This window comes from Vanellus vanellus, assembly GCF_965231255.1.
Source record: "Vanellus vanellus genome assembly, chromosome: 13".
NCBI lineage: Eukaryota > Metazoa > Chordata > Aves > Charadriiformes > Charadriidae > Vanellus > Vanellus vanellus.
In genome coordinates, this window is record NC_138918.1 from 7,905,392 (window position 1) to 7,925,916 (window position 20,525).

Genomic DNA, 20,525 nt, shown 5'->3' on the forward strand with positions numbered 1-20,525 from the left:
TACCCCCGTCCAGGGTGATGCGCCTGCAGCAGCTTGTGCTTTTACATGGGGTAGGTGTAACGGAGGGGTTGAGGAGGAGGGGAGGGGTGCTCATCCCCGGTACGGCGGGTACCACCCAGCAGCCCCCCCGGCACGGTGGTCCTGCAGGCCACGCTGGGCACAGCTCCAGCCTGAGTCTCATCTGGCAGCGCTGCGACAGCAGGGACAGCAGCAGCAGCCGGCTGCCGGCTGGGAAGGGGGGGGCTGTAATGACGGTCCGTCTCAGCAAAGGTAGCAGAGCATGAAAGCAATTTCACACTTTATTAGACAATTCAGGTGCTGGCTGCGCAAGCCTGGAGCGAGCACTGCTGTTCACACCTCCGTCTCGCCACTCTCCGTGGGGCTCAGCCCTTCCTCGGGCCACGCAGCACCATCCTGACCACGGCTGGCGGCACAGCGAGCGCGGCCAGAGTGGGCTGCGGGGGGAGGGGGCAGGGGCCAGGGCTGATGGTTGCTTCTCCCGGGCTACCCTGCTCCCAGACATGGGTGGGCGCCCGGGAACGGCGCAGCCGCAGGCTGGCTCTGCTGGGAGCCAGCGCAGCCTGGCAGTGGTGGGGGACTCGAGCGCCATGCCCGCGAGCACAGCTCCGCTCGGGCTGGCTGTGCCCTTCAGCCCAGCGCAGCCGCCCTGCTCCTGTTGGGTCTCCCCCGGCTCCCCTCCTTCCCTGCCCACTGCAGCCCTACTGCGCCTCCACTCCCCTTCTGGCAGTAAGGGGACGGGCACGGGTCCGGGAGCCCGCGCTTGGGGTTTCCCTGACAGCTGCTTTCCTCTCCCACCCCCCTACCCGCGGGTGCCCCAGCAGAGCCAGCGGGCACATCGACACCCGGGCACGCAGCCATCCTCCCTGTCATCCAGGTGTCTCCATCTGGAGATGCGCTTTGTGGTTCCCCACCCTGCCCACAGCCACTGCCGCATCCCCAGGGACCGGCGCGCCCCGCAAAGCAGGGCAGAGCAGAGTCTGAGCTGCCACCACCGTCCCGCTCTCCGGCATGCGGCTGGGCTGACACGCTGCACCCCATGGACACGGCCGTGTGCTGTCACACCCCGCGCGGGTGGACGCTATCCAAATGCCTGCACGTCCAGGATATGAATCAGCCCGGACAGGAGTGCAGCAGCCGCTCCTGGAGAACACAAGCTGCCTGGCAGGCTGCTCCGGCAGCCGGGCTGTGCCGGTGCCAGACCCCTGGTGGGTCGGCAGGCAGGTTGCAGGCAGCGGCACCTGCCTGGCTCGGCTGCCACCTTGCCGATCATCCCCAGGGCACAGCAAGACCCCAGCCTGGCACGTGTTTCGCTCCCCCCTTACACGGCCGTGCTGAGCCACCGCACAGCAGCACCCGGCTGGGGCCATGCGTAACCTTGACCTGACCTCCTGGCGAGGAGCCGTCCCTGCCCGGCTGTCGCCCTGTGCCCCTGGCCATGAGCATGTTCCACCAGGCCAGCCAGAGCATTCCTCCTGGGAGAGCCTGTCCTCGCCAGGCTATTTAAAGGCATACTTGTGCCCTTTATTGCCCCTCGTGTTTAGGCTGGAAGAGCCCCATACCCTCAGTGACTCCGAGGGCCACTTCCAGGCTCGGGGCAGCAGCGGGTGCAATAAGCTTAGGTGAAAGTGAAGAAGTGAGGGATGTCAATGCCCCGTGTCCTGCAGCCGAGTACGAGGCCATGTCTTGAGGATGGACTCCATGGGGAAGGTTCCACGGCCATGGAGGTTGGCAGCAGGACTGGCGGGTACTGCAGCACCCAGCTCACCCCTTCAGGTCCAGAGACTTAAGGAGCTGCACAAGCTAATTTCCCTCTTCCTAGTGGGGGCATCCACAGCACACTCCAGCCACCACTGGGACCTCGGGGCTGGCAGGGCACCGGTGCCACCGCTGCTGGGCAGGGTGCTGGTACTGGCTGGCTCAGCACCGCACGAAGGAGACTCTTGGTGCCTCGGCTGGACCCAGCTTGGAGCACAACGGCATTATCTGGCAGGGGACAGGCAGCCGTTGCCTGACACAAGCAGCATGTCCCCAGTGTGCTGCCACCTCCTGCAGAGCACTGGTGTGCGGCTCAGGTACTCTCACTGGTGGGATGTGCCTGGGCTGTTTCCAGCTTGCCCTTTGTGCCTGTCAACCCTGGCAAGTGCTGGTAGATGGACATTTGATGGGTAGAGCGGGGACCCAGGAGAGGCAGCAGGGGGGGCAGGGCAAAGAGCTTCTTCTGGCCAGCACTGACACACAGGCAGCACTGGCGGTGCCTGGTTGGAGGGAAAGGGGAGCTGTTGTTTCAGAGCACATGAAATCCAGAGTCCTGATGAGTGGGACAGAGAAAGCCCAACAGGTTTTATAAGTTGCAAATCAAGTCCTGCCCACCCCAGGTCTTCTTCCAGTGGGCAGATCAGGGCATAGGCAGCAGCAGTTTCTCAGTGCTCCTTGTCCTGCTGTCACCTTTCGCCCTCCGAAGGGTCCAGGCCAGCCGCAGGCTGCAGAGCAGGACCTGCCTGAGCTGCTGATTCCTGCCGTCGCCTGCACTGGTGCGGGGCTGATTGCGTCTGCGCCCCGCTGAGTTGGCAGGAAGCGACTTGGGAGGGAAATCCGACCTGATGTGATTTGATTAGGAACGGAAAAATCCGGAGGAGCCATCAGCAGCAAGCTGGAGGTGTGAGCCCTGCTGCTGCGGGGCTGGGGCTGAGCCGGAGAGCCTCAGAAACACAACCCGTTGTGCAGCATCCCTCATCCCCCCCGCCTGCCTTCTCTCCCATCCTGAGGACCCCGTCGGCCTTTCCCCAGGCTGGTCACATCCCTACACAATGGCCTGAGCCCCAGTGCTGCCATCCCCTCCCAGGTTTCATGTGGGTGAGCGTTTGCTTGGGGCTTTCAAAGGCACCTGGGTGGAGGTAGCAAGCCCCCAGTCTCTCTGTGTATAAAGCCCCAGGACCCTGCAGAGGCAAAGGAGGCAGCTCTGCCCTCAACTAGGCACCTGCACCCACATGTGGGGTGCACAGCGAAAGCAGAGTAGCATCTGGGGCTTGTCCCCACCTGCCTGGCACCCACCCTTCCCTCCCCACACAGTGCAAGCTTGGGTGAGGACATGCCACCTCTGCCCCCCTGCCCAGCCCGCAGCCACGGCCACAGGGCGGCAGCGCAGGAACCTGCACCCAGACACCATGACGCTGAAGCATGTCCTGCAGGGAGCCCGTGGGCGGCCGAGCGTGCTGCCTCCCTGCCTGGCAGGGCACAGGCACCAGCGTGCCAGCACTCGCCAGCCGGGCCATTGCACCTTTGATGCGGGAAGCGGCAGGTGCCCAGGGCAGCCGGGATGACGCCAGGATGCTGCACCAGTGGGTGCCTCCGTGCCCTGCTGCCCACGGTGGGTGGGGGGTGGGCAGTGTGGAACTGTGGGCTGAGGTCTCCTGCGGAGGGAGTGTGGTGCCAGCCCCTGAGGGCTGCAGCTGGGAGCTCCCGAATTCCCCTCTGACACCACGTCAGCGTTGTCATGGGCACTGCTCCCTGCCCCGAGCCCCGAGAGCATCTCCTAACAGCACAGCATCAGAGCAAACCGTGGGGAAACTGAGGCACAGAGCTGTGACGCCTCAGGCAGCGGTGGGAGGGATTGCTGTATCTGTCCCCAGACTGAACCTTAGGTCAAGGATCGACCGACACAGGTTGGTTCTCCCAAAAACCTCTTCCACAGTGCCTGTGCTTCCAGAGAGCATGTGTGCGTCAAACCGATGGAGGCTTGTGTGGCTCGGCAAGGGGGACAGGGTGCCCTGAGAGCCCCTGGAGCTGTGATTTCCCTCCCCAGCCCTGAGCAGCACCGGCTGGGAGGGAAGCGGTGCACAGCTCGCCGTCAGCCCCGGCACAACCATGCTCAACGCCGGCACCGCCAGCCCTGCCAGCCTCGGGCTGTCCCCACGCCGGCCAAGGACACGAACACTCCACCGCAGCAGTGAACCACCACCTCCACTTCCCCCCCCCCCGCAGCCTGCCAGCGCCTCAAAACCAGTGCTCCCAGTTCCCCGCCGCAGCGTGCGGGGCGGCTCTGCCATCTCGCGGCCGCACTCGCTGCCACAGGCGCTGCGCAGCCCACGGCACGGCCCCACGCGTGGGGGGGGGGGGGGGGGGGGAAGCCCATCTGCACGGCTGGGGCAGAAAGACAGTATAACGTATTATAATGTCAGCGTATCAGTCACACGAAACCGCATCGGTGGTGTACAGAGCACTTCTCATCACCAGAGCTCAAAGTGCCTCTCAAAGGGGTCAGTGGCATCAGCCCTGCTGTGCTGCAGGGGGAAACTGAGGCCAGGAGCGGTGCTGGGTGGCCAGGAGGGCTGGGGAGGACCCCGGCCACCGCGCTCAGCCTGGCACCTTCCCATCATTGACGCTGCAGCCGAGCACAGGCTGGCGTTGATGTGCCCTTTTGCAGGAGGTGAAGGCAGTGCTGCCAAAGGGACCACAATGGCACATCAGGGTGGGCATCCAGGCAGGCGTGACACCCCGGTGAGGAACAGGGAGCCCTGTCTCTGGGTGCTCCACACTCAAACTAGTGATTCCCCTGAGAGTCTCTTCCCATGAGCCCCAGATGCCCCATGCCAAGCTGAAGACCCCCTCTGCAGCACTGCACCCTTTGCAGTTTGGCCCTGATCTAACTGGGGACAAGGCTGTCTTATCACCCCTAGGGACACTTTTGTCACTGACACAGATTTCAGCAAATCCCTGGAAAACTGCAGCCACCTGCCCTCACTCCCTCATGCTCCTTTCCTTTGTGCGGATACATATGGGACACGGCACCCTCACGCCTACCCATCAAAACGTGCCTCCCGACTGCCGCCCCTCACACCCACATCCCCCAGGCCACATTCTGCCAGCTGCTTCCCACCGCCTCCATGGTCTGGGACCACCACGGCCACCCCCCTCCAGCATCTCCCGTGATGAGTCTTCGGGTGCCAAGCAGATGGCTCTCATCTGATGAAGCCTGTGCCCTTGGGTGCCATGCTGGCTGTGCTCACACAGGCAAGCTCCAGCCCATGGGGTCCTGCACAGGTACGGTCACCAGGTAGCTGGAGGGCACGTACCCCCTCTGGCCATTCACATCCACCAGGCTCCACTCCTTGCTCCCCTTCTTGTCGTGTGGCTCCAGCACCACCACGGGCTGCCCTGCCTGCAGGCTCACCTCCTGCGGACTCCTGGCTGCGAAGGAGAAGCCAGCGACCACCTGCAAAAGGCAGGGGAAGGAGGGAGAAAGCCATTGCTGGACACGAGAGTCAAAGGGGGAAAGGACATACATGGCAGGGCAGTACCTAGAGGGGACATGGAGGTTGATTCCAAGAGGGCAGTGCAGTACTGCCATTGATGGAGGGACACTGGGGACCTCACCAAGCGGTTCTCTTGCTGTGTCCACCCCAGGTCCCAGCAAGGCAGACGCCAGCCTCATTGGGGCACTTGGTCGGGGGCTGTGACACTCCCCTGCTAGGCACATGGCTGCATATGTATGACCACGTGTGCTGGAAATGCAGGTCCACCTTCCCACCCACAAGTTGCCCACACAAGGAGTAGCATGGAACTGGTGGGGTTGCTGGGAATGATCCCGGGGAGTGTTCCCCATTCTTACCTGGAAAGCTGGGGTGAAGGTGGCCACCTGGGGCCTGGGAGCTTCAGGTGACGCATATGAATGTCGCCTTCTCTCTATGCCACTCTCCAGGGCTGGCATCTGCATCCCGGGCTGCTGGCTTTGTACCGGGCAATAGGGCTGGAGTTTTCCAGCAGGCACAAACCCTCGGGGACCTGGAGGACACGCACACACACAGGTCATGGGGCCCTGCTGCCTGGCACATGTAGGACTGGTTGGAGGAGAGAGGACAGACAACCTGGCTGTTGCCTGGCGTGGCACAGCAGCCCTGTTCAAACTGATCCATCACTAGGGGATATCCAGCAGCTAAACCCCCCCAAAAGGGGTTTCAAGATGTTTCTGTGTGCATGGGAGTCTCCTTTCCCAGCCATGATGAGCCATGAGTGCTCCCTCATGGGGAAACCTGAACTTTACAGCTAATGGCTACGGGTGCAGCTGGCAAAGCAGAGGTGGGTTTGGGCTGAGCCAACCCTGGAAGGGAGAACCCTGGAGGCAGTGGCCCGCTGCTTCATCCAAGATGAGGAAGTGGCTCGGGTTTGGTTTCTGACCCTGGTGCCGAGGTGGGGACAGGCTCCCCATAGCACTCACAGTACCTCCAGCATCCACCAGCCATCTGCTCTTGTTCCCTTTAGTGTCCACACTTTGCAGCAGAGCTACAATCTGTCCCCTTTGCAAGGTCAGGTCCAAGTCTTTGCTGCCACTGATGTTGCTCGTCACTTGGTAAAGTTTGTCTGGGCCATGCTTGCTCACGAGGGAAAGGACCTTCCGCTCCTCAGCAGGGTTCAGGGGCTGGTGGGGAACAAGAGACACAAGAGCACTTGATGAGACAGGCAGGAGATTGAGGCCAAATATGTACCTGTGCTCTCCTTTCTGCAGGATTGCATCCCAGTGAGAAGTTAGAGGAAAAACTCCTTTGCACTATCTGCTCTGCTTCATGGTTTGGAGATGAGTGTCCAGAACCAGAAAAGCTGAGACTGTTTCATCCCTGGTTATTCCCAGCCAGCTGCTGTCGGGAGCTTGGGGGAATTACCATGGCTGTGGCAACTCCCCATGCCGCTTTCTGAGCCAACCTCCCCCCAAAGGAGATGTTCTACAGTGGGAAGCCACAGTCCTACCTCTTCATCCAGCTGGCCTGAGACACCCCCTTCCCAGCTCCTACCTGTGTCACAGGGCTCGGCGTGACCGTCTCAAACGTCTGGCAGAAGGTACGGAGCTGGGCACCAGACTGCTTCAAGGTGTCTTCCACCATCTTCCAGAAACTGGGCAGAGGCATGTGGCCATGGGGCATCTGTGAAGACAGACCCTGAGATCAGAGCGGGCCCTGGGAAGGGGCAAAAGAAAAGAAGCAGGAAGAAAACAGGTGAGAAAGCAAGAGAACAGACCTTGTCACTAAAGATGAACCTTGCATCTAGGATGTGGTTCCCTTTGGCAAGGAGACATGCTGCTCTCTGGCTTTGAGCCACCTGCCCTGGAGTGCTCTTGGGCTGCACCCAGCCCACTGAGGCAGTCCCCGGGTCCTGCTGTCCTGCCCCAAGCCCACAGTCCATCCCACCTGACTAAAAAGGGAGACAGGTGGATGTCGCTCCGGGATAGATGTCTGCGGTGTAAGCATCCCAGACTGAGCAAGGGGAATCCACCTTCATGACTAGGTATGTATGAGCAGTGCCTGAGAGGATACCTCCATGTGGCTGCGTCTTGTTCTCATCTTGGTCACGGGTCAGGCCTGGGCCATGCTGTGCCCCAGGGCTCTGGACTGGCCTGACCCACCATGTTTGCAAACATCAGGCTCAGAGTGCTGTGCAGTGAGAAGTCCTGGGAGATATCTCCCAGGGGATGGAGGTTCGAGGGATGCTCGTTCCTCAGGCCAGGAGCTGTCCTCCTCCTCCTCGCCTTCCCCATACAGAGCTCTGGGGAGCTCAGAGTTCACACTGATCTCTCAGGCAGCACATCAATAAATTACCAGTGGTGTCCTCAAAGAGAGGGCAGGACAGTTCCTGGCAGTGAAGAAGAGACAATTTGCCTCTCCCCAGCTGAAGGGGAAGAGAGATCATTTACGAATGCCAGACAGGGAGCTGTGTGTCTGCAAGGGCAGCCTTGGGCTACAGCAAACCTTCATTGCCCTGACATCCAAGTGATGTCCCAAGCCTGAAGAAGGCAGGTCTGGCTCAGCACGTGTGCCAGTTTGGGCGCACACACCAAGGGGTCACGCTCACCTGCTCTAGCTCCTTTTCTGCCTGGTGCAGGACCTGGGCAGCCAAGTCCCGTTGCAGGGTGCTGAGGGAGCACAGTATCTGCCCTAGGATCTGCAGAGCCACCTGGTTGAACCGCGGGAGCTCGGCCACGAGCAGGGCGTTGATGGCAAGGTAGGTGTTCATGGCTGCCTCCTCGTCGTATGTCACGCTGCCCATCTCGTTTTTCCTCTCCTGGATCTCCTCATAGTCCAGCAGCTTGTCCAGGCGCTTCTTGATCAGCTGTTGTGGCCCCACCAGCATGTCTGAGAGGCTGCAGAGGGGCTGGCAGACCAGCCTGTCCAGGCGTCGCTTCTGTGGGGTGAGAGAACCCAAATCTCCACATAAGCCCCCCACCACAGGTCCAGCTGTCTGCTGGGGGCGCCGTTGTACACAGGAGAAAAGGCTCAGGAACCTGTTGAAGGGCTTGTGTGGAGTGGGGAGCATCTGAGGCATCCTTCCCTGAAGGCACATAGGATGCCAACCAAAGCAAACCCTTGGTAGAGAACAGTCATGCATCCCACGATTCAAAATTTGTGCTCTATGCAAATGATTTGGTAGGACCCTCACATGCAAGGTCCCGTGGGCCAAGGGAGGTGCTGCAGTGACTGTCCCATGCAAGTCACCTTGTCCTGGTTTGATGGAGGCCCTCAGCCCAGGGTCTGCGTGGTTATCCCATGTAGCTACCCTCCCTCCCTGTGCTGGTGCTCCCTGGGGACGTTGGCATCCAGGTGTGGGGTTCAGGCTGCCCTGCCACACTCTTCACTTCTTGGAAAACCTCACTGGCTGCGTTCATGACGGCATCCCCCACCCGAGAGAGAGTCCTGGAGAACCAAGCAGGCGTGGTGGAAGGAGACAGATGGGGGCCTCTTGGGCTCCCAAAGGCAAGTATGGATGCCCACAAGGTATGGGTAGGTTGGAGTGAGGTTTGGTGCCAAACACCTTGTGTGAGTCAAATAAACAGTACGCCTGGTTTCCAACCATCCTGTGCTCTGCTGCAGCCCTGCCTGCATGGTTGGCCATGAACATGTCAGGGCCCTGAAGGCACAAATAGTCTTTAATGACCTAGAGCAGCCACACCTGGGACCTCCACCCACACCCCTGTCCACAGCCCATTTAAGGGCCTTCAGCTGCTGCTTGAGTGTTGCTGTGGGTATCCTGGTTTCTGCCTCTGTCTCCTGGGTGGACCTCAGACCTCTGCTGTTGGTAGCTCAGCTCCTGGATGAGCCCATCAGATAGACATTGCAGCTTGTCTCCAGCCCTGGTTGGACTTTAGAGCTGTGTTGTAGCTATATCTCTAGCCTTGCCTCATCTTCTTTCCTTGATGAACCCCGGAGCTAGTCCCTCACTTCATGGGTCTGGGACTGCTGATGGATCCTGTTACTTGCCCCTGTTTCTGCCTGCGATGTTCAGACCCCAGGGGACCGTGCCTGTTGGTGAGGACACTGTCTGCTCTGGGGTCCCCCTCAGCTCTTGGATGCCCTGCCCTGGGGGAGCAGCCAGCCCCACTGTGCCCTGGCAGAAGGTGTGAGCAATGCTTGGCTCAAGGAGATCTACAGGGAAGGAGGACTCACAAACTCTGGGAAAACAGTGCAATGGAGGGATTCTGTAAAGCGGCGGTACTGCTGGGCAGGTCCCTCGTCGATTTGCAGCTCGCGCTTGTGTGGGGTGGGCAAAAGGAATGCCTGAAAGAGAGAAAGCCATCAGACCTGACCTGCAGAAGCTGCCCAACACTAGCTAACCTATCCCTGGGTTCCCAAAGACATGCCAACGTCTCAGCCTGGGCACTCTGTGCTAGCAGCCCAGCGGGACTGATGCTCTGGGGTACTCTTGTCTGCAAGCCACAGAGCTCACTTTTAGGTGTTAACAGACCTCTCCCTTTTTCCTCAACACTACAGGGGCTCTCACACAAGCAAAAGTGGCTGTGATGATCTTGTGTGCACCAAGATTTGCTGCTCCTTGTGGTGGGCGCACTGGTACAGACAGATGCGCAAGAGGGAACTGCCAGCCAGCACGAAGAGAGGCCAGGCTGCCTCTGCCCTATGAGGACATGTCTTCGTTGGCTCCTCAGGATGTCTTTGAGAAGCTTTCAGAGGGAGAGAGATGGGCCATGCATGCAGCCCCACCTTCCCCACCAGCAGCTCCTCTGAAGCTGCATCCAAGCCCCAGCATGACACTAACCACAGCTTATTATCTAGGCTGCCCAGCCTACCTGCAGGCACTTGATGTCCTGGCTGGAGCCAAGAAGCTGGCTTACGGAGATGTAGCTCACTGAGGGGCTGTGCCAGGCAAGTATCAGGAGCACTCGATGTCCCAAGGAACAGTCGTACCCTGTCTCCCTAGCTGATGCCACATCTCGCTGTCATACCGATTGCCATCTTCATGTTTTCTATTCTAATCCTATTTTACCCACTCTTTGGGCTACAGGGAGTCTTTCTGTCCCCTCTTCCTCCTTTCCAATCCTATATGGGGAGCCCTTGTCAATATTTTCATGACAAGGTCTTTCCAGCCCTTGAATTGCTGCTTTCTGAACCCTCTGCCATTTCTTGAGACTTTCCTGATAACACAGTGTTTGGGGAATTTCAATTTTTGCCATTGCTCATACTTTCATTTCCCTCAGATGTCCCAAGGGTTTTCCACAAGAAAGTCACAGTGGCTACTGAGCCACTTCTCAAAAGAGAAGTTTGTTGTTTCCCTGATTTGGGAACACTTCTGCCTTATACCTGTTATGCAAGAATTCCCAGGCTGAACAGCACTTGGCCTTCTCAACTATTTAATGCCTTGAAACAATGATTAGTTCAAGGGCTGATTATTCTCAAATGACACCCAGCTCAGACTGTGTCAACAAAGCCTTGATTTTGTTTTAAGCTCTGCTGTACCGAAGCGATCTTTGGATGTCGTGCAAGCCCCTGGCACAATATCTTTAGCTGAGAGATGCAAGTCACTGACCATCCCCAAATGACACTGGTTTCCATAATTGAAATTACTCTGCCATCCCAAGAAACGGGTCTTGAGGCCTGGATGGGGCTAAACCTCTGTGTCTGGTCAGGGTTTTACCTCTAAATGCCCCAGGTAGGACGCCACATTCTCCTTCAGCATGGCCACACTGCATGCCACGCACTGGAACTTCTCTTCCAGGTCATCGTACTCCTTGTCCTCCGTCTGCAAGGCAAGGGACAGCTTATCCCCAGCTCGGGCAGGGCTGGTGCTCCTCACTGGGTGTTGATGTAAAAAGCAGCCAGGCACCTGCCTGAAGCTCACAGCGCTTGGGACAGGCGGGGAGACCCTCAGAGCCTCCAGGAATCTGAAAAGGGCCAAGATCTAAGGTGCTTGAGATGCGTGCAGAAATGGGGCTTTCGGTGTGGTTGTGGTGCTGGGGAACACTGGGGTGTCTTTCCTTTCGCTGGGGTGCCTGAGGATCCTGTGGGTCCTTTGGGGGTCAACGCACTCCCCTGCAGCGCTCTGAGACAGGGAGCGAGGTGTGTACCTGCATCCCCCCCACCCCGCTGGTCCTTGGGATGTGGGACCAGGAGCCACCCTTGGGCTGCTCGAAAATGGGACTGTGGCTCATGTGACAGCACAGACCACTGGGTGTCAGCATCGGCCAGGTCACCTCGGCTGCGCTCTCCCCTTCTCACTGTCGAGGCATCTCTAGAGGCAGCGGAAAGTCCCAGAAACGACCCAAGAAGAGGCTGTGGGTCCGTGGGTGCGGGCAGTGGTGTGGGGGCTGCCCACCTTGGCCACGATGCCAGCCTCCTGCATGAGGAGCCGGCTCAGCCGCGTGGTCTTCTTGGCGATGGAGTGGGTGTTGAGGCGGGCGAAGCGGTCCCGCAGCGTCAGGTGCTCGGCCTTGTTATATTTGGTTGCTGCCTCGGGTGGGGGCACACGAGGTGGGAGGGGAAAAAAAAAAAAAAAAAGATCAGAAGAGGAAACTTCATGGCAGCATCCTCAGCAGCCTGAGCAGGCAACGCCGGTGAGCAGCACCCGGGCCCCGAGCTGGCAAGTCGTGATCAACACGATAAGCGCAACCCACATCAGAGAAGGGCGGCCCCAGGGAAAGTACTATGAAAACCAAAAAGAGCAAGCTCCTGTTTGTGGGGAGTTTGATTTCTCCTATCCCAAGGGCAGGACTGTTCCTCCCCGTTCCCCAGCTCCGGGAATGCAGACGGACTGGTTTTGTGCTCAGCTCCCCCCCATGCCACCCTGCTCCTGCAGCCTTCAGGTCTTGCCCCAAGTGGCATTTGCAGGACCAGAGCAGTGCCAGGAGCTGCCTGCACGAGTCTTGTGGCTCTGCCAGGTGGGACGGGTGAAGGGCAGGAGAGCTTTGAACTGATTTAAGTAGGAATTAGTGCGCCACCAAGGGGAGACGACTGGGGTTGGGCTGGGACTTCCCAGATGCCGTGCCCCTGCCCGCACCATGCCCCCTGCCCACATCGTGCCCGCTGCCCGCTCACCTACTTCTCTGCGCCGTTTGTACTCGTTGATGTTGGCGTTGACCTGGGCCATGGCGCGGACGGCTGCCTGCAGGGCCGGGTAGGCGCTGGCGCTGGTGGGGGTGTTCTCCAGGATCTTCCCGAGCAGCAGCGGGTATTTGGTGACCCTCTGCACCGGCATCACCAGGAAGAAGCTGAGGTCCGACGCACCTGTGTGAGGCCTGATGGAGAGGAGATATTGCTCGAGGTCGGCATGGAGGGCTGCCCTCCTGCCCTGCCACTCCTCCCAGCTTCTCTGCGAGCATTTTGGGGAGAAAGCAGCCCCTCTCCAGCTGTAGGGGAGTTTTGCTGCCTTGGACATGCAGGCAAGCTGTGCCCAGTACCCGGGGGGGGTTCTGGCTGTAAACCCCCACTCCCTGCCAGCTGTGGGGCCACCCTCCCCCTGGGGAGCACTGGCATGGGGGTGCCATCTCCACCAGTCCCGAAGGCAGTGCCAGCCCCGGGCAGTCACCGTGCCTCCCTGAACAGTGCTGCGCTTGTCTATTAGGAGGCACGGGATCCGCGCTTGCTGCGGGGGCAACGGGGAGGGAGGGTGTGGGCAGGACTCCCCTTTGGGGGTCACACAGCCTGTGCCCTGAAACAGAGAGCAGCAAATCTCAGCAGCAAATCTCTGCTCCCCTGCCACTCCTGTTTCTCCTGGCTCCGACAGCGTTTGTGACCTCCCCCAAGGGTTCAGGAGGGATTTGGCAGGTCCGCTCGGGGACAGCCTGTCACTCTCGTCAAGCTGGGGAATATGTGCCCTCATGGGCTGTGGAGCTGGCGAGAGCTGTGGGTGCCACCCCATCCCTTGTTTTGGGGTCCACCATAAAAGACCACCAAGCTGTAGTGCCCCTTTGGCAAGTGGCCCCAAGGATGCAGGACAGGCTGCTAGGGACTACACCAGGCAATGCCACAAAGGTGATGGCCACGATATTACACTCAGCCTGGTAGCACATACCCATGCAGGCATCTTGTCCAGACAGAAGGGCAAGGCCAGTAGGTAAAAGAGGGAGATGGTGGCCTCAGTAGCAGGTACCTACACTGTCGCATTCAGGGTCTCCATGATCTCCTCCTGCAGCTTGGGGTCCTTGCGGTAGCTGTCCACCAGCAGGAGGGCATGCTCGTAGCTGGCACAGTAGATCTTGTAGACAGTCTCCATCTCCTCCTTGAACTCCTGGAACAGGGTGCCTGGGGAAGGAGAGGGAGGCTGGAAAGGGTGGTCCTTTCGCATGGCCTTGGAGAAAGGCGGAGGATTCTCCCCAGCCTGCTGGAAGGGTGAAGCTGGCAGAGCAGTGCCAGCCAAATGTGCCAGGGCAGTGCTCTGCACCCCGGGGCACCTCCGCTAAGCTGGGCCTGATGCTGACACCCCCCCTCCCTCATTTTCTGCAGGCTGCCCCTGTGGGGTGAGCGTGGGTGGCTGCCTGTGGACGGCAGTGTGCAAGCAGCAGTGCTTCCCGGAGCTGAGGGAGGTGCAGGAGGGGTCAGGGTGGGTGGGCAGGGGGCTGCACCCGGGCGCAGCGCCAGGCTGCGGCACTGCCAGCACCAGCAAAGGCATAGGTGGGCACGGGTCAGCTCTCGGCACTGCACCACTTACTGATGCAGTGCAGCTGCTCGTGCTCCTGGGTGGCCGTGGCCTCAAGACCCTTCAGAAACCGCCTGGAGACGTGGAGGATGTCGTCAGTGTTAGAGAAGAGTCCTTCCAGGTCAAGTTCAGGTAGCTGGAGGGAACCAAGATGCCAAATACATCAGACAGAGGTGGACCATGTGTTCTGGAGGCACTCACGCCCTTCTGAGCACTCGTGGCCTTCCAGCTGCCCCATGCGACACCCGTGGAGCTGCAGAGATTCTCTGTTTCAGGAGGAATTGAGGATGCTGAGACCTGGCTGTGCTCCCAAGCAGGGCAATGAGGCCTTTTCATGTTACAGATGCAGGGTTAGAGCAGTAGGATGGCTGTACTGGGTCAGACCCAATGTCCATCCAACCCAAGACCTTGGCTGGTTAGGGAAAGCCCGGGAAGGTGGAAGGTGAGCACGTGGTGACCTCCCTGCAGTGACATGGGCATCTCACAGCTCTTGACCGATTCACCCTATGGTGCTCAGGCCCTTGGTGGGGGGACGTGCCCCCTCTCACCTGCTTCTTCTGGAGGTGTGCCCGAATGTCTGACACACAGAGCTGGATGTTGTGGACGTAGCTGGCCTCAGTGGTGATGAGCTCCTCCACAGCCAGCCGCTGGCTCAGCTCCATCCTGTTGCAGGGCATCACCTCCTCGTAGATGGCCTGTTCAGTCTCAGATGCATCCTCAGCATCAGGCTCTGCCCCGTGGGCACTCGCCATCTCGGTGTGACTCTCTGCAGGGGGTGGCAAGGGGTTAGGGACAGGCTGTGGCAAGGGCAGCCCCGGGACTGGTGCTCCAGTGCCTAACCCAGCTCAATGCCTGTGCTCCCTCCCCTGTGCTGGGGGCACATCCCTGAGGACACCCAAGCCATCTGCCTTTACAAGCAAGGTGTGGATGACACCCCAAAACCATAAAACCATAAAGCACTGCAAGCCAGGAGCAGGCTGACAGTGGAGGGCAGACACCCACATGTGGCAGGAAGGGACTTGCCACACACACGTGCCCAAACTCCAGTGACCATGTGCAGGGCCAGGGTGCAGGCAAGGGGAGCCCCAGGTGCAGGCAGGGGCCCGGCAGCACTCCCCCAGCACTGGGACTGTGCAGGGACTGGTCCCCGAAAGCAGAGCGGGGTTTGCCTGCAGCCATCCCTGCCTTGGCTGTCAGCGCCTGGCATGTTGCCTCGCGTTCAAGAGTCCTATTCAAAGTACAAAGGGTGTTTTTGCAGTGCTTGAACAAGAGATGTTTCTGTGGCAGGGAGGGCTGGTTTAAAAGTGACAGAGAGGGAGAGAGCAGTGGGCGAAGCTGTGGGCACCTCTGTCAGAGGCACTGGCAGCCCCTGGTGCGCAATGACCGTGCCCTGCCCAGCACAAACCATTCCCCTCTCTTCTCTGCCTGGGAAGCGCAAGAAAAATTGGAGCTGATTCATGCTGTTTCCTTCTCAGGGAACACCCTCTGCTCTGACTGATGCTGAGGAGGATGGAGCACCTCCCAAAGCATCACAGATAGTGCTCAGTCACAGGCAGGAGGCCTTGAGAGAGAGACAGGGCGCAGCCCACGCCAGCACACAGCACGCAGCTCGGCCAGATCCAGACCCCAGCCGGGAGGAGGGATGCTGCCAGGCAGCCTGCCCACAGAGGCTGCGGAGGAGGTGAAGAGCGAAGGCAGGGCGGAGGTGACTTGGCAAGATAAAAGTGAGACGGCACAAGCAGCGGCACAGGGAGGGCGGTTCTGCATCTGCCCACTGCCGCCTGCCCAGCCAGTGCCAACCTCTGCACTCGACTGTCAGCCGGATCGTGATGTGCCAGGCGCCTGCTTTGGAGGCTGCGGCCTGGGAGCCTGCTGTGGGAGCATGGAGAGGGGCTGGCAGGACAGCACAAGCCTCCACGAGGGAAAGGTCCAGCTAACAAGCGGGTGATGCAGTTGTGGACACCGGGCAGGGTGAATGTCCCCTCCTGGCACATGCCCACTGCTGCGCTGGAGGAGAGCTGGGCTTGGCACAGCAAGCAAATGCCTGTGAGAAGGTATGGGACCTCTGTCCACGTGCTTTACAGCGCATGTTACCCTGCCAGCTGTCATCCCTCCCCTCTGCGGATTTGGCTGCCACCCCATTGGCTGTTATGGAACATGGGGAGTAGGGGACACTTTCCTGCGCCCCTTTGGGTGCTTCCAAGATGTTTGGGCAGAAGGATTCCCATGAAGGACTGTTGGACAAGCCCAGCGTCCTCTGCCTGGGGGTGACAGCAAAATCCTTGCTCAGAGGAAGGGCTGCAGTGGAGGCAGGTGGAAGGCCATCATCTGAGACAACCCCTGCGCCCTGGGGAGATGTCCTGCAGCTTGGGGGCATGCAGGCACTGAGTGTCACTGCACCAGCATCCCCCAGAGCACACTGCTGCTTTGGGGGGTTGTCCCCATGCTGGGGAAACCTCTTTCCCTCCCCTCACCCCCCAGCCTGAAACATCAGAGGGACAAGGGAATTATGCAAAGCAAAAAAGAAGCATTTCTGGGCAGTGCTGGACCAGGCAGATAGAGTAGGAGCAGTTTTCATTCCCCAGCTCTCCTCCCAGGCAGCTGCCCGCCTTCGACATGTCACAGCCGCCTCGGTGGTTCCGAGCATCCCCGTCTGTAAAGCGGGGACCGGGCAGCGTCCCCGGCCATCACTCAGTGACCCGCGGGGCCGTGCCGGCTCCAGCCCCACAGCTCCCACCCTGCGCCCCGAGGGTACGGCGGTGCCGTGTCCCCGCTCCCCACGCCGCTCCCGGCCCCGGCATCACCTCCACGGCCCGAAACCCGCTGCCCCGGTCCCCGGGCTCTTACCTGCGGAGGAGGCAGTGGCTGCCGGCGGGGAGCTGAGCCGTGCCCGGCTGCGGCCGCCCTCCTGCTGCCTGCGGGAGATTAATGATAAACCCGCGGCTGGCGCGGCCGGCGTGGGCAGGACGGGCCGAACCCACGGCGCGGGGTGAGGAGCCCACCGGCGCGGGGGTGACGGGCACGCAGAGCTCGGGCCCCGCCGCCCACCGGCCGCGGTCGGGTGAGGAGCCCGGCGCTCGCTGCGCAAGCCCGGTCGCGGCGGGGAGGCGGGCAGCCGGCCAGGCGGGCTGGCAGCCGGTGTTCGCCGCCGCCTCCGCCGGCAGCCGAACCCGCTCGGGAGAGGAGCCGGGCAAAGCGAGAAGCGAGCCGGGGGAGTTCGCCGCAGCGGCGGTGGCAGAGCGGTGGCGGCGGAGGGGGGCGGAGGGGGGAGCAGGGGGAGGGATGGGGGATGCTCTCATCTGCAAAAGCAGCTGGTCCCCAAGCGCCGTACCTGGGTCTGTATTAGCCGCTGGCACCGCAGCCGCAGCCCCCCCCCCCCCCCCCCCTTTTCCCCTTCCCCATCCTCAAACTGTGGCGCTGCGCAGCCAGCGGCACGGCAGCCCCCCGCATCCTGGTGGCCTGTGCCGGGCAGCAGCTCCGGCTGGAGACGAGGGGACACACCAGCTCGCTCCTGCTGTAAATAAACACAGACAAGTCCTCTGTGTCTTTTTATGGCCTTGCTACGGCTCCAGTGTGTTGCTGCCTCAGCACTAGCCAGGGGAGCCTGGTTGGTGCCCTGATGCTCCTGCAACCCATCCAAGGATGTCCAGGCTTCCCACCCGCGTTATCCCGCAGCCAGGCATGCCCCCGGCCACATGCTCCTCTGTTCTGCCATTGCTTCCCAGCTGCTCAGCCACGGAAAAAGGTTTGAAGCAAACAGAAACGAAAATATATAACTGAGGAAGTGGTTGCACAGATTGGGCCATTGGGAGCCAGTGGCTATTTGACATGAAGTTGTTTTTTTGCTCGTCAAGTGTTTGCATCCTTATAAACAAGCTATTGAGAAGAGAGAGGCTGGTCTGCAGCCAGCTCCCGCAGCTGGGCACACCTCCTCAGCCTGGCCATAGGGAGGGGACGGTGACACCTGGGTTTTTCCAGGCTGATCCACAACGTCCAAAAAGCAGCACAGTAAAAAGGACTCTGAGTCTTTCAGTGACTCACGCAGGTCACAGGCAGTGTCTGTGTCTAGAGCCAAACCTCCCCACAGGCCAGGACAAGCTCTCTGGCTCAACCCTTGCCTCTGGGTCCATTTCTGGAGGTGTAAACCCCCCGCTGATGCACAAGGGCTGATGTGGGCTGTGCAGGGCAGCACGGGGTTCTGCACATATCTGCCCCACTGGCTCCCACCCAGTGCTGGTGCCAGGAAGGCCAGCCTGCCCCTCTGCCTTCCCTGCCTGCATCCCATCCTGCCTGTGGAGATGTGGGCCCCGTGGAGCTGTGCTGGGGACCTCCAGCCAAGAACACAAACCGCTCTCCCTCATCCCTGCGCTGGAGGAATGCTGCAGCACACAGGAGGGGTTGCGGATGGATAAGCAAGGCAGCAACACAGCAGGAGGAGCCAGGGTTGGGAAAAGGCAGAAGCATTAATGTCCAGGCAGGTCTTTGGGGGAGAAGCCAATGTGCAGTGATGTCCCCTGGCTGGGTGGGTGGCTGAGGTAAAGCCACCCCGCAAGAACGGTTCCCAGACTGGCCCATGCCACATGGGCTTAGGGAGAGACGTGTGGCCACAGGAGAGACCCACACGTGGCTGGGCAGCAATGATTTTACTTGATTGTGGCCTTGGGGAAAAAAATGTTGTCCTTCCTACCTTGCAGGTGGCAGCAGAGATTCAGTCCTCGCCCAGGCGCTTTCTGAGGCAGTGAAACTCCCGGCTGGGCAGCCTTTGGGCTGGCATTGCAGTGATCTCAGGAGTTCCCCAGCTCCATCCTCGGGCAGGCGCTCTTACTGCTGCATCCAACAAAGCCATCGCCCCTCAAGGCATGTCACCCCTGCTTTGCTCCCATCAGCATCTCGTGGCTGATCATGCCAGGGCAGGAACCACGCTCCCGCGGCTGCCGAGGGAGTCCGGCAGGTCAGTGCTCCCCCCTCGGACAGCGTCCTCGCCCTGCTGGGGCCAGCACAGCCACCCACTCCACCCTGGCCGGCTCACGCCATGGGCGTTGCCTCGGGCATATTTCCCATACCAGTCCGGTTTTTCAGACTCTGGGTAACCTGGATCCAGCAATTTCCTTGAAGAATGGCCTTGACATCGAGCCCTGCTGATGCTTCCTTCCCCCTGGTGCAAGCCGTTTCCTCCCTGCCCTGCCGTGCCGTGCCCCACACTCCTCCTGTCCAGCCCTGGGGCTGGGGCTGCTGCAGCTCCACTGGGTTTGCCCGGGTGGCTCAGGGACTGGGACCAGTGTCATAGCGCTGTCACCACTCCAGGGCTCCCCAGGGAGGCATGAGAGCAGGCTGGCTGCCCTGGCCTGGCTCTCCTTCCAAAGCAAAAGCAAATAGGCGCTGGCTGGTCGAGCACAATCGTTTGTGTCCCAGGGTGAGGTAGTGTGCTCAGGTTAAGCCAAGCTAAAGGGGTGGGCTGTCCCCTGGCACTCTTGGCATCGGCACCCTTGTGGGCAGCCAGCGCTCCGCCCGGCCAACACAAAACCTGGCAAGCAGTGGCAGGGTGTGGGACCGCACGTGGGACTGTGCGTGGGACCCCTCAGCCGCTTCCGAGGGCGGCAGGGAGGCAGGACTGCCTTCTCCCACAACAGAGCCAGGTTTGTGTAACCTCGTTGCAAAACTGTTTTTACAGGATGCTTCTAGCAGAGCAAGGGTGGGTGAGCCACCTTCACGGCACCGCCCAGCCCTCTTCGTACCCACTGCCATGGTAGGAGCACTTTGCCAGCTCTATTCTGGCAGTATTTAAGAAAAAAACCCAATCACAAGCTGCTGGTGGGATGAGGTCCTTCTGTGACACTCTCTGTGTGACAACCACAGGCCCAGTGCAGAGACTGGAGAAACACCTGCTTGATGGTGCTGGGCTCCGGCTCAAAATAGACAATGTGGTAAAAGCATTATCAAGAGGGAGGCAGGTTTGCGGGGCAGGAGGCTGCCGGCTCTCCGCAGCAAACGCCAGGCTCAGGCAGGAGCACGCAGCTGCCCAGCGCATGTGCAGCAGCGTCCAGGGAGAAGATGCCATCTCAGCCAAGAAAGTGGTTATTGCTGCCCTACATCTCCCCCCGAACTTCTGCTGGCTCTTGGAAAGCCTTTTGCTGTCGACAGGGATATTCTCAGCTCCTCAGAACCTGAAAGCTCAGACTGTACCGATGAAAGCTGAAACCATCAGGGGGCTCTCTGGGAACACACCAGATAAGCTTTGAGTTAGACAGGGCTTGCTCAGAAAATAAACACAACTTCCAGCCAGGCAAAGCACAGCAGTTCAGGCTGTGCCTAATAACAGCGGGCGGAGGTTCCTCTCTGAGCAGCAGGTTTGCACAGGAAAGTTATGTTTCCTCTATTTATTCTTTTCCATTATTACTGTTCTTTGGACTTCTTTCCCGTCTTGAAAGGACTTTGTGACCACAATCCACTATCATCCATTCACGGTGGAAATGAAAACATGGGGGGAAAAAAGCAGCTCAAGAATGTGCTTGCAGGTGCATCCTAATCACAACACTTCCTCCTACACTGCAGGTCTAAGAAGTGGACTTTGCCTCCCAACACCATTGCTTGCGTGT

The 20,525-nt window shown here is 60.0% G+C and overlaps 1 protein-coding gene across 2 annotated transcripts; it reads right to left on the minus strand.

Moving 5' to 3' along the window:
• Positions 1 to 292: 292 nt before the first annotated feature.
• Positions 293 to 19,744, minus strand: ARHGEF37 (Rho guanine nucleotide exchange factor 37). 2 transcript variants are annotated; one of them, XM_082489816.1, is made up of 14 exons: positions 18,617 to 19,744; positions 16,777 to 16,844; positions 14,478 to 14,695; positions 13,942 to 14,065; positions 13,388 to 13,535; positions 12,330 to 12,529; positions 11,611 to 11,741; positions 10,933 to 11,037; positions 9,450 to 9,560; positions 7,861 to 8,190; positions 6,807 to 6,935; positions 6,241 to 6,436; positions 5,630 to 5,802; positions 293 to 5,233 (listed from the first exon to the last, which is right to left on the minus strand). In XM_082489816.1, the coding sequence occupies exons 3-14, from the start codon at positions 14,679 to 14,681 to the stop codon at positions 5,024 to 5,026; spliced, it is 2,061 nt and encodes a 686-aa protein (XP_082345942.1). In that variant the 5' UTR covers positions 14,682 to 14,695; positions 16,777 to 16,844; positions 18,617 to 19,744; the 3' UTR covers positions 293 to 5,023. The 2 variants fall into 2 exon arrangements, with proteins under 2 accessions (XP_082345942.1, XP_082345941.1); XM_082489815.1 differs by lacking the exon at positions 16,777 to 16,844.
• Between the last annotated feature and the right edge of the window lie 781 nt (positions 19,745 to 20,525).